At 38.5% G+C, this 21,963-nt stretch overlaps 1 protein-coding gene across 1 annotated transcript in view; it reads left to right on the top strand.

Annotated features, from left to right (window-relative positions):
* The window catches only part of FHIT (fragile histidine triad diadenosine triphosphatase), a 1,060,604-nt gene that overhangs the window by 86,766 nt on the left and 951,875 nt on the right, over nt 1–21,963 (top strand). The window contains exon 2 of the mRNA XM_070933525.1: nt 17,998–18,124. Coding sequence (XP_070789626.1) covers nt 18,022–18,124 — 103 coding nt within the window. The 5' untranslated portion in view covers nt 17,998–18,021. The remainder of the gene's footprint in view (nt 1–17,997; nt 18,125–21,963) is intronic.

The following is a 21,963-nucleotide window of genomic DNA, read 5'->3' as shown; positions in this document are numbered from 1 at the left end:
ACTAAACTAAACTAAACTAAACTAAACTAAACTAAACTAAACTAAACTAAACTAAACTAAACTAAACTAAACTAAACTAAACTATATATAAAATTTCTGAACTTTCTTTTAAATTCTTTATCCATCAAACCTAAAAGGAAAACTTTTGGTTTCGGTTTTACCTTTAAGAATCTTCTGAAACAAAACAGAATTCTAATTCCAATATATCTTTACAGTACACCATTCTCAATTCTTTGAAGTCTGTATCTTGCAAAGTCATAATCCACTGTCTTGAAAATTTAGGGATTGATACAAAATAGCATTCCATTGAATGACTCCCCATTTGCTTCCTGAAATGGTAAATTTCAGCAAGTATGATTTTAATGCAGCCTTTTTTTGCAAAAACAACCATTTCTTGATCACAGCCTAGGTGGGCCCATATCTATGAAATCTTTCTATGACACATTATCTGAGTATAAATTAGCTGTGCCATAAATTACAAGGCAGCTGCATTGTTGAAGCAGCATGTGAAGGCTGGTAGGAACATATTGCAAATATGAACCTTACTTACAAGGTGAAGGGGAAAAAGACAGTTTCAGTGGTACATGAGGACTAATTCGTGTTATTGTCAAAAAGGGGAAGATAGCATTGGAGGAGCACATTCTTTAAGTGAAGAGGATGGTCAGATGTAGAAGATCCACAAACAATAATGAAATCTCTAAAGAAATAGATTAAACATGGCACATCTGCATACAGGATAAACTTTTCACCTCTGCTTTAATCCCAGGTTTTCCGTTAGCTAACATTTTATAGCACCAGGTGCAAAGCTTGTATCCTAATAGGAGCCGTGGTGGCGCAGTGGTTAGAATGCAGTACTGCAGGCTACTTCTCCTGACTGCTGGCTGCCTGCAATTTGGCAGTTCGAATCCTACCAGGCTCAGGGTTGACTCAGCCTTCCATCCTTCCAAGGTGGGTAAAATGAGGACCCGGATTGTTGGGGACAATATGCTGACTCTGTAAACCACTTAGAGAGGACTGTAAATACTGTGAAGCAGTATATAAGTCTAAGTGCTATTGCTATTGCTAATGCATAGCGGATAGACCTCTCTTGGGAAGCTCCCTCTGGAGAAGCTAAAGGTTGTGCCACTTTCTGCTGTGCAAGGACTCTAAGGTCAGCCCCTTTTTCACACTCCCCCCCCCACACACATTCTAGCTGGAGATTCCAGAATATAGAATCACATATAGTCTGAAATAGAAGCCAATATTACTACTGACACTGTTGATATTGCGACTACTGTTACTATTGACTACGGTTACTATTTCTGCTTCTACAGAAAACTATTGTTTTCTGATTCTATTCTTCAAATGTCTCCTTCAGTATTGTCAAAATGTTTTGCAGTATCTTCCCAGCCTGTATTTCTTTCCTCCACTTAAAATCTTTAGTCCCTTCCAGTGTCCGGTTTTTGAAATTAATTATAATTCTGTAGGAGCACATGGCTTCTGCAGTTAGGATGCTGGGTTGGAGGTTAGCAAGCCTGAGTTCGAGTCCCGAGTGCTGCCATGGGTGGGATGAGTTCCCGTCTTTCACTCTACCTCCTGCTGAGGTCATGAAAGAAGCCCCCAATTTGGCATGTCCCAGGCAACAATGATGTCACTGGCTAATCCTTTCAACACGGAAGATCCTTGGCATTCCAGACACGAGTGCAATGTGATGATAATTCCAAAGTTTTATTGTAAAATTTTCAACATTCCAATTTTATCTGAACCCTTAGTCTCTTTATAACTTTCTAAGATCAAAATCTTATTTAGCTTTTGGTATTTTATTTCAGATTCTTTAAATTCTTCTTATTATTTTTTTCATTCAGGATTGAAGGCAAACTCAACTGGTTGTTTTCAGACCTGTCTTTCTGAGATACCTGATAACTTTGAAGTAGTTAATGAGCAATTTCCAAAAGTGATTACAAAGTGAGGTTTGTGAATTTAGTGTCCTTTATAAGTGTCCATCATGGTTTTGAGCAAGATGGCTAACCCCCTCATTTCCTGGTGCTCAAATCTGTGAAAAACTGTTGTCCCGTGGTTTCCTTGTGAGGAACAGCTATCCAGAGCATATGTGGATTATCTCCCATCCTATTTTTATCCTGAGAGATTTCAAGGAACCTGCCTATTCTGTAGTTTCTGGGTTTTTAATCTGGTCTGGTTTTGTGTTAGCTATCATTTTTTTTAAAAAAAATTGATTTATATGCCGCCCTTCTCCAGAGACTCAGGGCGGCTTACAATGTGCTCAGCAATAGCCTTCATCCTTTTGTATATTTATACAAAGTCAGGTTATTGCCCCCATAACTGGGTCCTCAATTTATCCACCTTAGAAAGGATGGAAGGCTGAGTCAACCTTGAGCCTTGGCGAGATTCGAACCTGCATGATTGCAGGCAGCTGGTCTTAATAACCAGCTTAATAACAGGGTGTCTTAGACCACTGTACTACCAAGGCTCTTTTTTGCCCTGAAAGCACCCATTTGATCAAAATCTTATGGATGGTTTTGATAGAAAGTAGGGATGTGTGCAAATGAGAAGTTACTATAATAATGAAACATTTCAGTTAAAAACCATATACATTTATTCTCAAAACATGAAAAAACCCCAAATGTCTAAAGAACTCTACCCTAAAATAATTGGATTTGAAATCAGCCAGTGGAAAATCAACTATAGATTGTATTGTAATTGGTGACCACTGTTTGACAGTGACAAGACAATAGAACTATGGAATCAGTAGGAAATGGTGATCTTTAGTATATTGGAAATAGGAAATAAGCACCATGGTCCAATATGAACACAATTGACAATCAAAGGAATTTTTTTAAAAAATGGCTATGATGAGTAGATATTAAAGGGAAAGTCAAGAGTCTCTTCATAAATCATAGAGGTTATTCAAAACCCCAAGAACAAGATTTGACTGGGACATCTTCCACAATTTAAAAAATGATCAAGCAAATCCAGGAAGAGAAAATCCAGAATGGCTTTCTAAAATTATCAAAAGTTGTGAAAGTTAGTAAGGTTTACTTCAAGAAATAGAAAGCCTGTCACATCTAAGAGGGGGGAAATATGATCACAAACACTGGCAGGATGCCATCCTTTTAAACTGGGTGGCCAATCAAATGGCTAATATGATTCAATTTAAGAAAATGCAGAATGATAAATATTTGGGCAAAAAATCTTAGCAAACACTTATACTGTATGCTGGCTGGGTCTCCACTGTCTGTAACTAACTAAGAAAGAGATGTTCAGCTAATAGCGGGTAACTAAATGAAGATGTTGACTCAATATGTGACAGCTATGAAAAAGGAAGATGCCGCATTGGAGACTGTTAAGAAAAGGGCTGAAAATAAAACTGCCAACACAATAATACCACTACACACATTTTTGGTACATCACATCTGCAACACTGTGCACTGTTCTGGTTGCTGTATTTGAAAAATGATACAATAAGAGTTGGGAAATATGAAAAATGAATGCATTTCTTATGAGAAAAGATTAGATCATTGTTTGGGACTTTTTAGCCTGGAAAAAAAGTGATGATATAGGATAAATAAATCATGCAAGGCATGGAAAAAAAGAAAATACTTTCTCCTCTCCAATCACTAAGATCAGGAGTCACCTATTTAAAATAATTTTATTTATCTATTTATTAAATTTATTGGCTGCCCATCTCATTTCGAAGCAACTTTGGACACTTGGATTATAACGAAAAAGATAAAGAAAGGCACTGCCAAACATCATACATAATCTGGCAAAGAAAGCCTCTGAAGGAACTTGCGGCCTGGCATGCTGCTCCGATTCCAGGGCTCACGTAGCGGTGAGTGGGTGGATATTGGGCAAGGCTGGCTGGCTGAGGTGGCAGGGGCACTGGCAGGCGAGCGAGCGAGGAGGCGCTTCAAGGAACCATATATAATCAATTAGTTGAATTAATGAACCCAAGGCATAGTGAAGACCACTCATTTGGATGGCTTCAAAAGACACTGAAGAACAGATGCACCAAGAGTTATTACGCTTGAAGACTCAATGCTGTTTTTTCAGTCCGAGACAGCATGCTTCCAGCACCGGTTGCAGGAAAGGAGAACAAGACATATATTTCCAAAATATTTAGAGAACAGCTGTTACGTTTAGCATATTAAAATGATTGAGAATGATTTGCAATAAAAGGTCTTCAAAAGTATAGCTCCATGAAGGGTTAGGCTGAAGCATGAAATCACCATCGAAATATTCCTTGAGTTGCAATCCGTTTACAAAGTAAGGGTTTTAAAAAAAAAGGGCCTCAAAAAGACGCAATAGGGCACGGCACACCAAAACAATTAGACACAAGGACAGTTTCCCCCCGAATGCCATCACTCTGCTTAACAACTAATTCCCACAACACTGTCAAATAATGTACTAAAGGCTGTATTGCTATTATTCTTCTCTTCCTTACTAGTATCTATCTCTTCCCACTTATTACTATAGCCATGTTGCTTGTATCTTTCAATTTATATTGTTTTTATTTGCTTCCTAGTATGATTTGATAGCTTATTAGTAACCTTGACTATCACTAAGTGATGTATCTTTTTATTCTTGATGAATGTATTTTATTCTCCTTATATACACTGAGAGCATATACACCAAAGACAAATACCTTGTGTGCCCAATCACATTTGGCCAATAAAGAATTCTATTCTATTCTATATTATTTATTTATTTATTATTGTTAAACTTTATTCTGTTTTCAATGTGTAGGGCAGTCTTACCCAATCAGGTGTCCCGCAGATGTCTTGGTGTCAACAGCAATTCAAAGGAAGTTTAATCCAGCTCTCTAGTGTTGCAGGCCAATGTTGGTGGACGCCCCAAATTGAAGAATGCTGAGATAGCCTTTCTTCTCTCCGAAATCCGTGCTCTTACAATTTGAGCAAAGATTATCTTTCTTCCAGGATGCTTCTACATAAAGTTAAGATATTGTTTGCCTGAGTGCTATGGATACTTACAGACAAAATGCAAGTAGTCCTCAACTTAACAACAGTTCATTTAGTGACCGTTCAAAGTTACAACGGCACTGAAAAAATGTGACTTAGGACCATTTTTCACACTTACAACCTTTGCAGCATCTCCATGATCATGTGATTAAAAATTCAGATGTTTGGCAGCTGGTTCACATGACCGTCGCTGCGTCCCAAAGTCATGTGATCCCCTTTTGCAATCTTCTCACTAGCAAAGTCAATGGGGAAGCCAGATTCACTCAACAATTCACTAACATATCAACTGCAGTGATTCACTTAACAACTGTGGCAAGAAAGGCCATAAAGTGGGGCAAAACTCACTTAACCACTGTCTCGCTTAGCAACAGTAATTTTGGATTCAGTTGTGGTCGTAAGGTGAGAACTACCTTTATTTCATTCTGTGCTATTGGCTTTGCTTGTATCTTTCAATTATATTGTTTTTATTTGTTTCCTAGTACGATTTGATAGCTTATTAGTAACTTTGACTATCACTAAGTGTTGTATCTTTTTATTCTTGAAGAATGTATTTTATTCTCCTTATGTACACTGAGAGCATACATACCTAAGACAAATTCCTCGTGTGTCCAATCACACTTGGCCAATAAAGAATTCTACTCTATTCTTAGAGCTTTATTTTTTGTTCTGTTTTAATTAGTAAAGGTCAAAGCTATTCTGAAAAAGAGGCCCGCATCTCTCTTACACTACAATCCTTAATTGTATTAATTGTCAGATTGGTCTAACAAGTGGCAACTTCAAATCTCAACCAACAAAAGCTCTGTCTTACACATTGGCAAAAAAAAAAAAATCAAAACATAAAATACAAATTAGATGGACATGACCTTGTAGATGACCCTCACTCTGTCAAGGATCTTGGAGTACTCATTTCTAAAGATCTAAGTGCCCAAACCCACTGTAACATTGCCAAAAAGGCATTAAGAGTTGTTAACCTAATCTTGCGTAGCTTCTTCTCTGTTAATGTTGTACTACTAACTAGAGCGTACAAAACATTTGCTAGACCAATTCTTGAATACAGCTCATCTGTCTGGAACCCGCACTGCAAATCGGACATAAATACAATCGAGAGAGTCCAGAGATATTTTACGAGAAGAGTCCTCCATTCCTCTAACCACAATAAAATACCTTATTCCACCAGACTCTAAATTTTGGGCTTAGACAACTTAGAACTACACCGACTTCAGTCTGACCTAAGCATAGTATATAAAATGATCTGCCACAATGTCCTTCCTGTCAATGACTACTCCAGGTTCAACCACAACAATACACAAGCAAATAATAGATACAAACTCAAGATAAACCGTTCCAAACTCGATTGCAGAAAATATGACTTCAGTAACAGAGTGGTCAATGCCTGGAATGCACTACCTGACTCTTTAGTTTCTTCCCCAAACCCCCAAAACTTTAACCTTAAACTGTCTACTGTTGACCTCACCCCATTCCTAAGAGGTCTGTAAGGGGCATGCATAAGTACACCAGCATGCCTACTGTCCCTGTCCTAATATTCCTTTTTTACTTACTCTTTTCATGTATTCAAATTATGTTTATACTTTTACTTGTTATTTTATATATGCTTGACAAATAAACTTATGATTATGATTAATTATTCACATGGTAATTTAGAATGCTTTTGACCTTTGGTTATTGAAGTATTGGCTCTTCTTTGTTCCCTAGCTCTCTTCTCTTCTGCTTAAAGGATTTATTATTGCTGAGGGTGGCAAGAAACATCATCTTCAGTTGGGCTATGTGTTTGTCCTCTGGATGCCTGGCTGCCTGCTCTCTTACTCACCAATTTTATTTTAAAGACATTAGCTCCTCCCCACCCCCTTGCATCTATTGCTCTGGCTTGCAATGTCAGTCGCTAAATTGAAAGACCTGGTCTGCTCTTTTCCAGATCTTTGAAAGCACTTCTAAGTGCCGGAATTCCAGGTTATTCTGGCCTGCAATTTATGGCAGTTTTGCTTTATGAGATTTAGAAGATACCCCGCTATCTACGTAACAGTCCCTGCTGCACATGCCTGAGTCTCTGAAAGACAGCCATGCTATTGGCTTCTTGCATCTTCCTTATTGGCAAATGTCTATGGAGTTTTTCAGTCATCCAGGTCATGGTTGTCCCAAAAAGTGCTTTGTCAAGAGGCAACTGGCTTTCTGGTTTTTCTCTGAAGACGTTTCGCTTCTCATCCAAGAAGCGTCTTCAGCTCAGACCTGAAGAAGCTTCTTAGATGAGAAGTAAAATGTCTTCAAAGAAAAAAAAAACAGTTGCCTCTTGAAAAAGCACCTTTGGGACAACCTTGGCCGCTTGAAGATGTATGGACTTCAATTCCCAGAATTCCCCAGCCAGTTTGCTAGGGAATTCTGGGAATTGAAGTCCATACATCTTCAAGCGGCTGAGGTTGAGAAACACTAACATCTTCTATGGAGCTCATAGGGAAGAGATATACATCTTGTTCTTTCCACAGCTTCCCTTCCTTGTGTTCTGTGGCTTCAAGCAATTTTTTTTTCCTTCAGCTGGGCTCACTTCCAGGACTAGAATTGTGCTAGTAAAAAAAAAAAGGCAGAGAGAGGGAGGAAAGGGGCAGAGTTTAAGTATCCTTCCAGGAGACTTCCATTTCCTGAAAATGTTATTTGAGGTAGGCCTCCTTGTGCACTGTTCTGCAATGCTTTGCTTATTCGTCTGCAACTTCCTGATGATCATTTGGTAGAGGTGAGGAGGGGACATTCTCCAGTGTGACACCCATTATATAGAATAATATCCTTGTAGAGATCTGGCAGACTCTCAGCACTGATGGCATCTGCCAACAATTGAAAATATATTTTTTCTGCTCAGATTTTTTTCCCCCCAAGCTTGTCTATTTACCTTGAAAAGCAAAATAAAATACAACAATTAAAGAAAGCATAACATAGTAATATCTCAAGGTTGTTTTTTTTTTTTAAAAAAAGCTGTGTTTTATTTGGCTAAGATATTTTCCCAGGATTTTCAATTAATTGAAATGTTAAATATGCACATAAATGTATATACTTATTTATTTGTTTAAAACATTTATATGGCTGACCCAGCTCAGCCAAGGTGACTCTAAGTAGCTTGCAAAAAACAAAATGCAACAAAGGTGATGAAAAAGAATACAAAACCGCAATACGTGCACCTACAAACAATATTAAGACATACATACAGCAGTAGCCAAAATTGTGGAAACCTTTTGGGAAAAATGTATTTTCTAAAACTAGCTAATAACACCACTTTTTTTTTTTTTTTGAATAGTACCATAAAATTATATATCAATGGAAAAATAATTTAATCAAGAATGTAATGCAATAACTTTTATGAAGGATTTGCTATTAGAAGAGCAGTTACAGTATAAAGAAGAAAAGTGAAACATGTAGAAACGAGATATAAAAAAATTATCACGTCAGTTAATACTTAGTTGGGTAACCTTTAGCACGAATTACAGCCTTACAACGTCTTCCCATGGCGTGAACCAAGTCTTTTAGTTCTGCAGCTGTTATAATGTGAAACCAAGATTGAATGATTGCTTCTATTAACTGGATTTTATTGCTGGGTCGCTTCAGACTAACAAATTTCTTTAGTCGGCTCCAGTGGTGGGTTCCTACCAGTTCTACCTGGATTGGTGAACCGGTAGCGGCGGCGGCGAGAGATTCTGCCCACCCGCGCTGGACGCTTCTGCGCATGCGCAGAAGCTTGGACACACGTGCACGAGCACGAGCAAACCAGTAGCGATGGGTTTTGTAACCCACTATTGGTCGGCTCCATAGATTTTCAATTGGGTTAAGGTCTGGGCTATTCCCAGGCCATTCCAGCAGTGGAATATGATTATCTTGAAACTCCAAAAAAAAAAAAGTTTATTAGCCATCAAACCTCAAAAATACACATCAAACCTTAAAAATACACTTTTCCCAAAAGGTTTCCACAATTTTGGCCACAACTGTATTTATATCATGAGCATTATATACATACAGATAGTCCTCAACTTATGAGTATTCATTAAGGATTGTTTAGCAGCTGAAAAAAGTGTCTTATGCAAATTACAAGTCCTCGCACTTATGACTATTGCAACATTTCCGCAGTCACCTGATCATGATTTGGGTGTTTGGCAATGGTTGCGCATTTTTGACATTCTCAGCACCTCTTGGTCATGTAATTGCCATTTTCTACCTTCTGACAAGCATAGTCAACAGAGAATACAGCAGGGAAGGTCATAAGTCTCAGTCATGTGATGTCTCACATAAGGATCTGTGGCTATTCACTTAACGACAAAAGATAGTTAAATTGGATGCAATCACATGCTGCTCATGTAATAATCCCACCTCTTTTTAACAAATTTTCCAGTCCCTATTGTAATTGTAAGTTGAGGACTGCTTGTGTATTATATACATATATATATATATATATTTATATACTCAGAATAACTGGAGTTTATGAGGCATAATAATCTGGTTTGTGAGAGACTCTAGCTTGCTTTCTTGAGAAAAAAGTTCTTCAGACATTAGGAAATCTTGACAAGCTCAAGAAGATGAATTGCTGCACTAAAATTTGAAGGTCAGCTGAGTCCCTGTAGGTATTTTAGACTATATTCTTTTCGTTCAGAGGTGTCTCTAGGATTCAGTGCTTCTGCTAAAAGTTCTAAAAGCTGAATTGGCTTTCCCACCTACTGTGTTTTTAACTGAACGTTCCCATCGCATTCCCACCAAGTATACTGAATTTGGTATAACTAATTACATGGTACCTGCTGCTAATATTTTCTGTGCTTCCTGTTGGGAAGTATGTCTTGATCCTTCTGCAGAAGAATATCTGATACAGGTGGTCCTCAACTTACAACAGTTCATTTAGTGACCATTCACAAGTTACAACTGCACTGAAAAAAGTGACTGATGACCATTTTTCACACTTACGACCTTTGTAGCTCCCCATGATCACGTGATCAAAAGTCAGATACTTGGCCACTGACTCATATTTATGACGATTGCAGTGTTCCAGGGTCATGTGGTCCCATCTTGCAACCTTCTGACAAGCAAAGTCAATGGAGAAGTCAGACTCACTTAACAACCGGGTTACTAACTTATCAACTGCAGTGATTCACTTAACAACTGTGGTAAGAAAGGTCATCAAATGGGGGCAAAACTCACTTAACAAATATCTCGCTTAACAACAGTAATTTTGAGCACAGTTGTGATCGTAAATTGGAGCCTACCTGTATATTGTATAGTGAGTAGCCCTAACTCTAACCCAGTTTGGAGTGGCTCAGGACTTTATGGCCTTCATGGTAACTATGGATATCTTCCGTGTCATTGACAACTTGATGCATTCTGGCAGTCATACATTAGATCGGATTTTTGTCCTTGGATGGTAGAGAGATGATCTGGAGAGATCACTCTCAAATTGCCTTTTTGTTCACTGGGGTTAATCCTCCCTGGTGGACCAGTGGAGATCCTGTGAGTGACTCTGTTTTAGTGAAGATGTCTTCAGTTTACCATATTCCCTCCTTGGAAGTCCAGATGAGGTAGAAGTTAAAGTAGGGTGGCCTTTGACAGTTTTCAATATTCTGCTACAACTGTGGTGACAAACTGACATCCCGTGGGCCACATGCATCATACACAGGCCACGCCCACCCCAGTTTTGCGAAGGGAAAATCGTCGTGAAACATCACGTGACGGAAATGTGATGCCGTGAGTTTGACACCTGTATGCTACGATATCTAAACAACACTGAAGTACAGTCCAAGACCATTGTGACTCTTGACATTGCCTTCCTCAAATAAGATGACAAGCTCAGCATTGGGAAGTTGATATGGTGCTCCTGATTCCTCTTGCTCCACTTTGCCTGAGGTGTCAAGGCAGAATGGAGAAACCCATCACTAAAATATACCTGAGTAATTCTTCTTGTTTTGCTTAGCCTTTGTTTTATATTTGAGTAATCTTTGAGTAAACTTTTATTTCTATATACTAAGATCTTTGGTGTTTCTTTCTCTTTGATCTCTGTTTTTAGTCTTCAGTCAAAGAGTTGATTCTAGCTCTTTGTGATTTGATACACATCCTGTAATTTCTCTGTTGTTGTCTGTCATTAAGCGTTTCTTTAAGTTATTGTAAGCGTCTGTTTATGTTATCAGTAACACTACATCAGTGTCGTTTAGTCACTTTTGTCTTCTTTGGCATCTTTCAATTGCCTTCAATTTTTTTAATGACTCTTGCCTTTATATTATATTCCAAGGTACCTCACTCTTAGCTTCCAGTGGGCAGAGAAGTTTTATTTAATCCAATATTGAATTTTTGTTCCTGTCGTACAAGTTATTTTGAACATTTTTTTCCAGAACTACTGTTCAAAGGCATCATTTTCTCTTTGTTCAGATTTTCTGATATTCTAGCTTTTGCAATCATATGTTACAACTGGAAAAACAGTGGCCTTGTCAGTATGTACCTTTGTTGTCACTGTGATGTCTCTGCACTAATGTAGTCTAGATCTCTCACAGTCTTTCCCCAAGTATCAGACATCTTATTATTTCATGGCTACCGGCACCATTCCTGTGAATTTCCTGTGGGATGTAAGAAGATAACGTCTGTTACTACTTCAGCTTCGCTTTCTTATTTGCATTGGGTTGGTACTGCTGAATCATAATGCTGACACAATAATGGTGGGGATTTTTTTTTCTATAATATTAAATAGCAGGCCATCTTCTTGTACCTTCAGCAAGGGACTCTTCTCTTTCTTCCAACGGTCAATGTGGTATTTTTAAGTCATGAATGTTTCTTCCAGCAATTTTAATTCCAATTTCTATTTCTTCTATTCCACCATTTGTCATGATTTATTCTGTATATTAGTTAAATAAATGATAGTAAATGACCTTTGTGCCCTCGTTTCCCAATTTTTAATTTTGTAGTTATTCCACATTCCATGTTAGCTACCCCTTCATAGTTCGCTTGGCTTTTTTGTCTGCAGCCCCAGGGCGCTTCTGGGTTAAAAGGATTAGCTAGTAACATTCATGTTGCCTAGGAGACACCTGGTTGGGGGCTCCTTTCATGTCCCCATACCAGTGGTGGGTTTCAAATTTTTTAATACAAGTTCTGTGAGTGTGGCTTGGTGGGCGTGGCTTGGTGGGCATGGCAGGGGAAGGATACTGTAAAATCTCCATTCCCTCCCCATCAGCTGGGACTTGGGAGGCAGAGAATAGATGGGGGCGGGGCCAGTCAGAATTTTTACTACCGGTTCTCCGAACTACTCAAAATTTCCACTACCGGTTCTCCAGAACTGGTCAGAACCTGCTGAAACCTACCTCTGCCCCATACCCACCGAAGTGGTATGTATCTATCTAACAGACCTAACCGATTAACAGACTTGGTTGGAAGGGACCTCATAGATCATCTAGTCCAGTCATGGTTAACCTTTTCGGCACTGAGTGCTGAAACTGGAATGTGTGTGTGTGCATGTGCACATGCGTGTGCGCCAGAGCACTGGAACCTGGAAGAGAGCAGCTGGCCGGTGCACATGTGGGTGGCAGCCAGCTGCTCTTCCGGGTTCCGTCGCACGTATGCTGGTCTGACCAGCTGGCCGGCACACATGCTTGCACTAGAACCCAGAAGAGAGCAGCTGGCTGGTGCGCATATGCACCGGACCAGCTGGCCAGCACACATGCGTGGTACAGAACCAGGAAGAGCAGCTGGCAACGGCGCACATACCTACAGAGAGGGCTCTGCGTGCCACTACTGGCGTGCGTGCCATAGGTTCTCCATCATGGATCTAGTCCAACCTACCGCGCAAGCAGGAGACCCTACACCTTTTCTACAGATGGCAGTCCAGTCTCTTCTTGAAAACTTCCCGTGATGAAGTCCCCCATAACTTCTCAAGGCAAGCTACAATCTACACAATTGAAAGTGTGAATGTACACTTTCAAACTGCTGAGTCAGCAGGAGTTGGAGCAAATGTTGGGAGCTCACCCGATCACACAGCAGCACTCAGGTCTTGAACACGGACTTGCTGATCGTCAACCCAGCATCCTAACCACATGACCCCACCATGCTCCTCCTTCATAGTTTATAACTGAACTCTAACTGAGCATCAGCCAAGTTATAAATCAAGATTGTGCTAGGAGGAAATGGGTTGTTTAATTAGCTTTTTCACTCCAGAGATCACCTTCTTCTAGTTTTGGATAGGGTTGAATTTCCCTTTGTCAACTTGCTTTGTTCTTTGGGAGTTCTCCTGGATTCTCACCTTCTGCTTAAACATCAGGGGCCCATATTGTCCAATTGCATTTTGGGCTTCAGTTGCAACTTCTCTTGGTCCAGGATGTACTGTCACAGTCATTCTTGTCTTTGTCACTTCTCAATTGCCTCTTTACAATTTGCTCTAAGTGGTAGCCTTTGAAGACCATCCAGAAGGTCAAATTGTTTTTTTTTTAATATTTTTAATTGAAATTATTTAATTTCAATTAGACAATTTCAATTAAATAATGGTAAAATAATGGTAAAAACCATGACAGATAATAAAAATACTTAGTGGGAAAAAAACCCAGAAAAAGAAGTAGAAAACAAAATGATAGAATAGGAAAAGAGAAATTGTAAAGAAGTGTGTTTTCATATTCTTGACAGTAGCTATAGATACATTTATATTTTGCCCTCTCTCTGTAAAGTTACATCATAATTTATGTACCTGCAGCACCCAACGTGGAATTCTTTTCACTGTGTTGCATCTGTTGTGATATTTATTTGGTCTCTCCTGTCATTGTCACTTCCATTTGTATTTTCTTCAATTCTACTCTAAAATCTTGGGGAAAAAAATCTACAGAGATTGCAGTCTGAGTCTCTATGGTTCAAAAATGAAAATATCCCTTCCAACTTATTGATAGTCTTCTTTTTAAGTTTTTCAGGGAAAAAAATACTTTTTTCCCCTCTTGCATAGTGTTTTAATTGGAATTTCCTTAAATACAATTACATCTGCATTTCCAGTCCTCAGTCTAGTATTAGAAATGCTGCTGTAAAACTTGATCTCTTGTCTCCCTCCTGATAAAGTGCACAAGGACATCCCTTGAAACATTTCTTAATTTTAAAAAATGTGTATTAATTCCATGGAATTTATCAATCTTAGTGCCTTAGTGTCATCTCAGAGACATAGCAATCTTTTTCTGAGATATCTTCTTAATGTTGTCTTGGAATTGCTATCAATCTTAAACAAGATTCTTTTACACTTAGTTCCAATAAAGGCAACTTGTCCAAACCTTTGTCTGTCTCTTTATTTATAACTCATACTTTCCAAAACTTTCACTTTTTCAGTAATTTGTTTCAAGTCTGCAGCCAGATGCCTTACAGATACTTTACTCTTCTTAACTTCTTCTTTCACAACTTTTTCTTTTAAATCCTGCAAATCCTTCTTCCATTTCCTTTTTACACCATTGCAGTCATCTCTTTGCCAAATTCTTCCAATACTTTCTGCAATGAATCTTGTGAAATGCCTTATCTGTAAGTCGTTCTAGTGAACCCTTGTATCCTTCTTCTAATTTAGGAGCTTGTCTTGGGTTTCCATTGTGAGAAAGTGAAAGCATGTTGATAAAAGTAAAACGTTTCTCCTTTTTTTCTGTTTTGCTTTGCTATGCTCAGCACTTTAGTTCCAATTAGTTCTCCATAGTTACATTTTCATGGTTTAGTACATATTATCCTTATCTTCTTGTTTTGTAAAATTCACCAATTATTTACTGTCCTTAAAAATAAACAATCAGCATTTCCACAAAGAACTGGTCTGTTCATCTACTTAATTTTGTTATTTTCAAAGGTACTTTCATAAAAAAACACTATCTCCTTTATCAATTTAAAAATTTCTTGGATCGTGATCTTGTTCAGCTTTTTGCTTTTAAATTAAAATCCTTTAAAATGTTGTTTCCTTTCTTAATTTTAAAAAGAAGGTCCTTCACAAGAGTCTTTAATTTTCATTGCCATTCAGAATATCTTTCTTAGATTGTAAAGTAATTAAATCCAAAGATGTTTAAGAAAGTGAGGCTTATGTTGGTCAGATGTCCATTAAGGCTGCACAGCAGTTAAATCTTGGCCTAACTATGGATTAGAAATGCTTAACATGGAATATAAGCGGGGCAAATGCTTCCCAAAAGAGAAAAAAAAAATCATTATCTGAAACAGTTAGAACAATATGTGATTTTGCTTACAATAAACACATATTTGGAAAAAAGATGTTAAATGTTTAAGTCACAAAGCCTGAGAGAAGAATTTATCTCAGAAGAACTGGGAAAAAATGAGTTGTTTTGAATATAAATCTCCAACTATTTCCAAAACTTATACTAACTGAAGATTATGACATATATTAGAGTGGATGTTAATGTAGAGAGGGTTAAGACTTTGATATTGGGAATTTATGCCCCCAAATGAATATAAAACAATATTTTATAAACAACTTATGAATGCTATTTGTAGCTCAGGGTTGATCTATGGAATTGGTGCTCTCTGAGATTGGTGAAATTTCTTGCCTTGCAAACATTTCATTACCCAACTAGGTAACATATTCAGTGCTAAAAGGGAAGGGATTACACTTCCATGAACACTGAGGGGGCAAGCCACTGTATATAAACAGAGAGCGAATTGCAGTCCCTTCTAGCACTGAAGTTTTTATCTAGTTGGTAATGAAAGATCTGCAAGAATACAACCAAGCTCAGAGAACACCAATAATTTATGGATAAATTATTGGGTTTTATGTTTGAACATTGATGTCTCCTCAGGGATTGGAATGGAGTATTTCTCCACAAAAAGATGGAACTTTTGGGAAAAAATGCTAAAAATGCACAGGAGATATTACCAAAGGATTTTATTTTTTAAAAAAATTAATGGATAATTTGGAACTTGTTGATACATGTAGATACAAAAATGACGATTCAAAAGAATATACTTATTCTTGTTTTTTTTCCCCCTTGCCATAGAAAGTTAGGTATATCTTTCTCTCATTGTTTAAATGGTGTATCAGTTGCCAGAATAGGTATTGTTTAAAAGAAAAACATCATTATTGGAAAACATTTATTTTTATCATAGAAACTCTGCCCAACGATGACAAATTTTAATTTCTCCCATCAGAAGGTCAAATTGGTTCAGCATGCAGTGACCTAGGCTGCCTGTGTAACAACACCTCATCTCTGGCAACTGCATTGGTTGCCAGACAGTTTCCAGGTGCAATTCAAGTGCTAATTTTTTTTTTTTAATTAGTTCTAGTTCCTGGTAAGTTCATGGACAGGACCATGCAGGGTTTTTTTGGTAATGTTGTAGAAGTGTTTTTCTTTTACCTTTGCCCAGAATGATTTCTGACTTCCTGGACTAGGACTGAAAAAAATAATGACTAGCCCCAAATTACCCAGTTGGCTTTAGTGCTTAAAAGAAGAGTAGAACCTATGTCTCCTGACACCTAGTCTAGTAGTTTGATTGCAATTCCTGACTGATCTCAAGATGCTGATTATCACCTTGCATGGTTCAGGATCTGGTCATTTTCAAGACACTCTGCTCCTCAGTGAACTTGCCTACCTTGTAAGTTCTGTTGGTGACCCTGCTAAAGGTGTCATCCTCTAAGGCAGTGATGGCTAACCTTTTTGCCATCGCGTGCCAGGAAGGGGTGGGCGGGGGAGGTTTGTGCACGTGGATGCCCACATCAATAATTCTATGCGCCCCAGCCCCACAAATGTGCGCCAACCCCCCCCTCCCCGCCCACCCCCGCTCCTGGCACGTGATGGCCCGGTAGGCCCATTTTTGTTTCTCACCTGGCTCCAAATCCTCTCTATGCATTTGCGGAAGGTGAGAACAGCCTTCCCCACCTCCTTGGAGGCCTGAAATGGCCTGTTTCCCAACTTCCAGTTGTACAGGAAGTTATGTTTTTTGCTGTCCCCAGCCTCCAGAGACTCCTAGAGAGGGCCTCCGAGGGGGTGCGGAAGGCTGTTTTCACCCTCCCCAGATGCATAGAGAGGATCTGGAGCCAGGTGAGAGAAAAACAGGCCTTCCCCACCCTGCCCCCAGGCCCTTTGGAGGCAGGAAACAGCCTGTTTCCCTACTTCTGGTGGGTCCAGAAGGCCCAAAAATCAGCTGGTTGGTGCCGGAGCTGAGCTGGCGTGCCAGGCAACATGGCTCTGTGTGCCGCTTATGGCACACGTGCCATAGGTTCGCCATCAGGGCTCTAAGGAGTGGCTAGTTCAAGATGACCAAATGTGAGCTGGAAAAGTGCTAACAATCATTAAATGTCAATAAATGGTTAGGTATTCTTTATTTTTCTTTAAAGTGACAATAGTTAATCAGTGGAACAGCTTATCTCTGGAAGTTGTGGATGCTCCATGACTGGAGGTTTTCAAGAAGAGACTGGACAGCCATTTGTCTAGGGTGGTATAAGGTCTCCTGCTTGAGGAGGGGGTTCGACTAGAAGACCTCCAAGGTCCCTTCTGACTGTGATGTTCTATGTTCTATTTCTTTGCTGATTACTAATAGCCTTTCTTGATTTTGGCAACCCAGATACGGCCCTGTTAAAGTAGAAAGTGAAAAATGAAGGACCAGTTAGATAAATTATTTCACACTAAGAAACTACGGTGGACAAGACCATCAGTTCTCTATATCTTTCCCTTTAGGATACAAATTATTTCTAGGCAATTTGCAGACATCAACAATCATACAATAATTGTATTAATTTTCTTTTTAAAAAATGGTATTTTTTTCCTACAGGGAAGCTTGTGATTGTTTACTCAGCCATCCTCTAGCAAACATCAAACATGTCCAATTAGCACGGAGATACACTGATGAAAAACTTGCAAACTAATGTTCACTTGCCCAAGACACAGATGTTTCTTTGAGAAGATTCAAGCAGGGAAATGCAAAAGAAAAGAAAAAAAAGAACAGAACAGAACATAAAAAAAGTGTTAAGCTTCGGTAATTGAAAATATCCTATCGGTGATCTTGCTTGCATGATAAAATGAGATAAAATTAAATTTTCCAATGTTCTCCTCCACAGATTTTGGACATAAAAGGGCTGACCATGTCGCTCCGTTTTGGACAACATCTCATCAAGCCTTCTCTTGTGTTTCTGAAGACAGAGCTGTCTTTTGCACTTGTGAACAGGAAACCTGTGGTCCCAGGCCGTATCCTTTTTTTTCCTTCTGGTTAAGAAGTATCAAGTATAACAGATGGCTTTGGATCTCTGGCTATCTGCCTGGAAGTGGGCACCTTTCCTCGCTTCTTGCAGAAGAACAGGTAAGATGTTACTCATATTTATTCTGAAGCCAGTCAGTGGAACATAATATGCTTGATCAGTGTTGCAGAACTTTTGAAAGAGGTTGCTTAGCAACGGTGACCAAAGAGGTGATTTTTCTCCTGATCTTTTCACCAAAGGGAGATATATAAATAAACAGGCATTTAGCATTTTTGAAAAAGGAGTTGACTGTGCTTCAAAGATCCTCTCTGTTTTAATTGTTGCATTATTAGACCAGAAATTAGACTTTTGTGGGTTTCGGTGCGTATGAGGGACAAATTCAGCTGGAATGGCTAATTTCCTAGGTGAGCAATGGCTTTTTGAGGGAACAACCAAGGCTCAACAGTAAGTCATATGTTCTTATGCCAAAAAGTCCTATGATCAATCTTAGATATCTAGAAGCATATAATGAAAGAGTCCTTTGCTTGAGTTCCTAGAAAGTTCTCAGAGTGAGAAATGTTGGTCTTGGCAGACAAATAGCTGAACCTGGCCTAAAAAACTTCCTAGGTATGAAAAGGTGCACACGGACTAATAATTGTCTTGAGAGATTTGGGTCCTGAAATATGACATGAAATCTCAGATAGAAAAGATACTGCTCAAACCTAATGGGTGGGTTGGTTCCTTTGTTTAGATCCAAGCTAGCTTTTTGTGTACGAAAGTTAGCGTTAAACCTGCAAAGCACAATCGATCAGTTAAAGGTGCTAAAACAAGCACCCTCCAAATGTATGGAATTCTCTCTCCAATAAGTCTATACATTTGCTTTGCTGACTGAGGAATTCTGGGAGTTGAAATCCACAGGTCTTCAAATGGTCCAGGTGGTGAAACACTGTCTTACACTGATCTTCAGCTGGTGACTGCAAAAAATAGCACAGTTGGAAACAGTGGCCCATATAAACATCTAGAGAACTCTAGCAGCACTTCCTCTGTCTGTTGAACTCTCCCCCTTTCATCTGGATGTGTTTAATTATTATCTCTAATAGATGCTGAGGATAATGGATGGTGGTTCATTTTATAGCACTGGAATCTCAGAGCCCATATTTATAAAGAAATCGAACGCATAGTTGAAAAACAGTGATCTTTCCAATAGTGATGAACTTCATTAGCCTAGGAACTATTGATATGGCTGTCAATAGCTGCCAATTATGATGACCATACATTACTTCTTACGTTGAAAACACTTTTCTCTCAGGGCCAATTGCTGGAGAACATCATGGTTACAGAGGGTTTTGCTTCTGCTTGCTGCCTTATGGTTTATTCATGGCATACTTGATTGACCATTATGGAATCAAAATAATTAGGCCTTTGGAGTGATCCAAAAAGGTTGTTCTCTGTAATGGAATGGAATAGCCTTCCATTGAGTATTGATTATCCTTCATGAAATAGGGCTTCTGAAAAGCAATAAGGATGGAATTGTTCTGGAGGGGTTTTGGTCCTTGGTTATCCAGAATGGAAGTGATAATATGAATTGATAGTATGACATAAGGTACTTATAGATTTAGTCAAGTCGTTGGCTGTTTTTCATCTCACTGCGTGCATTTTAATGTTTAAATTTGAAGACCTTATAGCCGTCATGATGTAAATTATTACTGCGGATGATTATCTTGTTTTATATGGATTGTAAGCTGCTTTGAGTCCGTGTGGATTTGACAGCACAAAAATTTAACAAACAAATGCATAAGTAAATGTAATCATACAATAGCTGGCAGGCATCTTGTTTCAAAAGCTAAACTTTGGACCTCGGTAAACAATGCAGAGTGATACATGCTTCCCAATTAGACTACAATATGGACGATTTTACATTAGTTTTTAATGCATTGATGAATCTTTAAAGCAAATTGAATCCACCTGTTTATTTTAACAGACAAAAAAAAAGTTGATCTGTGTAATCACATGTGTGTGAGTGTTTAGTATGTTTCAATTTGTAATAATGCATGCATTACAATATGCACTGTTGAGTAAATGTTTACTTAAAGAAAAAGCATCCTTCCCAGCATTTAACTAAGAGAGACAAATTAAGGGATGGGGAGAGAATAAAGGGTATACACTGTGTATGTGTAAAAAATAAATAAATCAAGATTGAGGTTTTGCCCACGCGATATACATATAGTTCAGTAGATGTTTGCCTGGATGGGTACTACCCTGATTAAAGCAGAACTTGGTAAGTAAATAAAGTGTTTGCAAGCCAGGAGAAGATAACCATAAAGGAACATTTGCCTGTCTTGACAGGGAATATATTTCCTATATTTTACAGCAGTAATTTTATCTACTTGGGTCTGACTCACTTAGAGAATGCCTTTTAATATATATCTGTTTCCTAGCAGACAATGAAATATTAACATATTTGAATTTCTGTAAGTTGCAGACAAAAGGAATGGCTTTAAAAGCTGATTCAATTCAGATGTCAGGTTAATTAACTCGTGTGTTTTGAAATATTCAGGTTTCCAAAGAGGAGGGGCAGACATTTAGGCCGGGGGATTATTCATAAAGTGAGCCATGTTCTGGGAAGGCTGCCTAGCTAGCATGAACTGCTGGAAACATCAGCAGCTCCAAGGAAAGAGACTAAAATTTAGCATACACCCGTGGTCCCCCTTGGTTGCTCTCATGTCATCATAATGTTTAATATGCGCATACACATTTTATTGATTAAGACTTTCTCTTTCTCCAGTTGATAAGCCTGCACATTCAATCATGTATTTCCTTTGTAACAACACTGGGGTTAATACATCTCCAAATTCAATTAGGTATATTTGATTTAAACAAATAGCTTGAAAATCCAATCTAGCCAGTGTGTGTAATTTTGGATTCATAAATGATCTTGTTTGACCTGTTTTCCAATCCCCAGGTTTGATTTCTTTTCTCTTTTATGGTGTTCATTTTATTTCTTTCTCTCCCATATCTATAAACTAGACAGCATTTATTTTAGCTCCCTGAACTTGTGATTCTGTATTAGTTTTGTGGTACTGGTTCATTTTTGCTGGCTTTTGAAACTGGAACCACACTATGGCTTTATGGAGGGCTCTAAATGAGTCCTGCTCAGGAATTTTGGTCCCTATGTGAGAGAAAGTTAATCATGTTCATCTTTCATTATCCCCATGTTGAAAAAAAAAAACATTGACAAGAAGAGGCTGTTGCATATGCATTAATTGCCCTTGTCAGTTACAATCCTACGTGATTGGAGTTGGAAGCCATAAGAAAAATAATTCTATCTGCATCCAGTTTCTTCTCTTAGAAGAGAATTTTTATAGTTCACGGTTGAACGATAAGGTCCTTGATGCTGTCTGAATTTGGTGGTGTTTTTTTTTTTTTTTGCAAATGTTTCATTGCCCAATTATGTAACATCATCAATCCTACACCAGCACTGATGATGTCAGCTACTTGCAGAAATGTCTGCAAGAAAGCAACCAAGCTCAGAGAACATTAAGGACCCCACCGTTTTTTTCCTTCCTGACTGTCCTCAAAGAATCAACAGGATGAAGAAGGAAGCTGAGTGTCAGATGACAAGCAGACAGGAACCACAATGCATGGATAAATTACTAGTATATGTGATATTATTGGGATGGGAAGAAGGAAATGACTGAATGATAAGACTGTTAGTGATCACTCGCCATGATAACTCAGTGGCAACTAATCACAATAGGAAGTTCAAGCCTTGGGAATGCCTATTTCTAAATGACAACTGAATATTAACTGTCCATATATCTTGTTTGTGGTACAATAATCTCAATAACT

This window comes from Pituophis catenifer, unplaced genomic scaffold, assembly GCF_029215685.1.
Source record: "Pituophis catenifer annectens isolate HBS135680 unplaced genomic scaffold, rPitCat1.0.hap2 SCAF_2, whole genome shotgun sequence".
In the NCBI taxonomy this organism is placed as follows: Eukaryota; Metazoa; Chordata; class Lepidosauria; order Squamata; family Colubridae; genus Pituophis; species Pituophis catenifer.
Note: the sequence above shows the minus strand (reverse complement) of the source record. Positions and strands in the feature narration are given on the sequence as shown.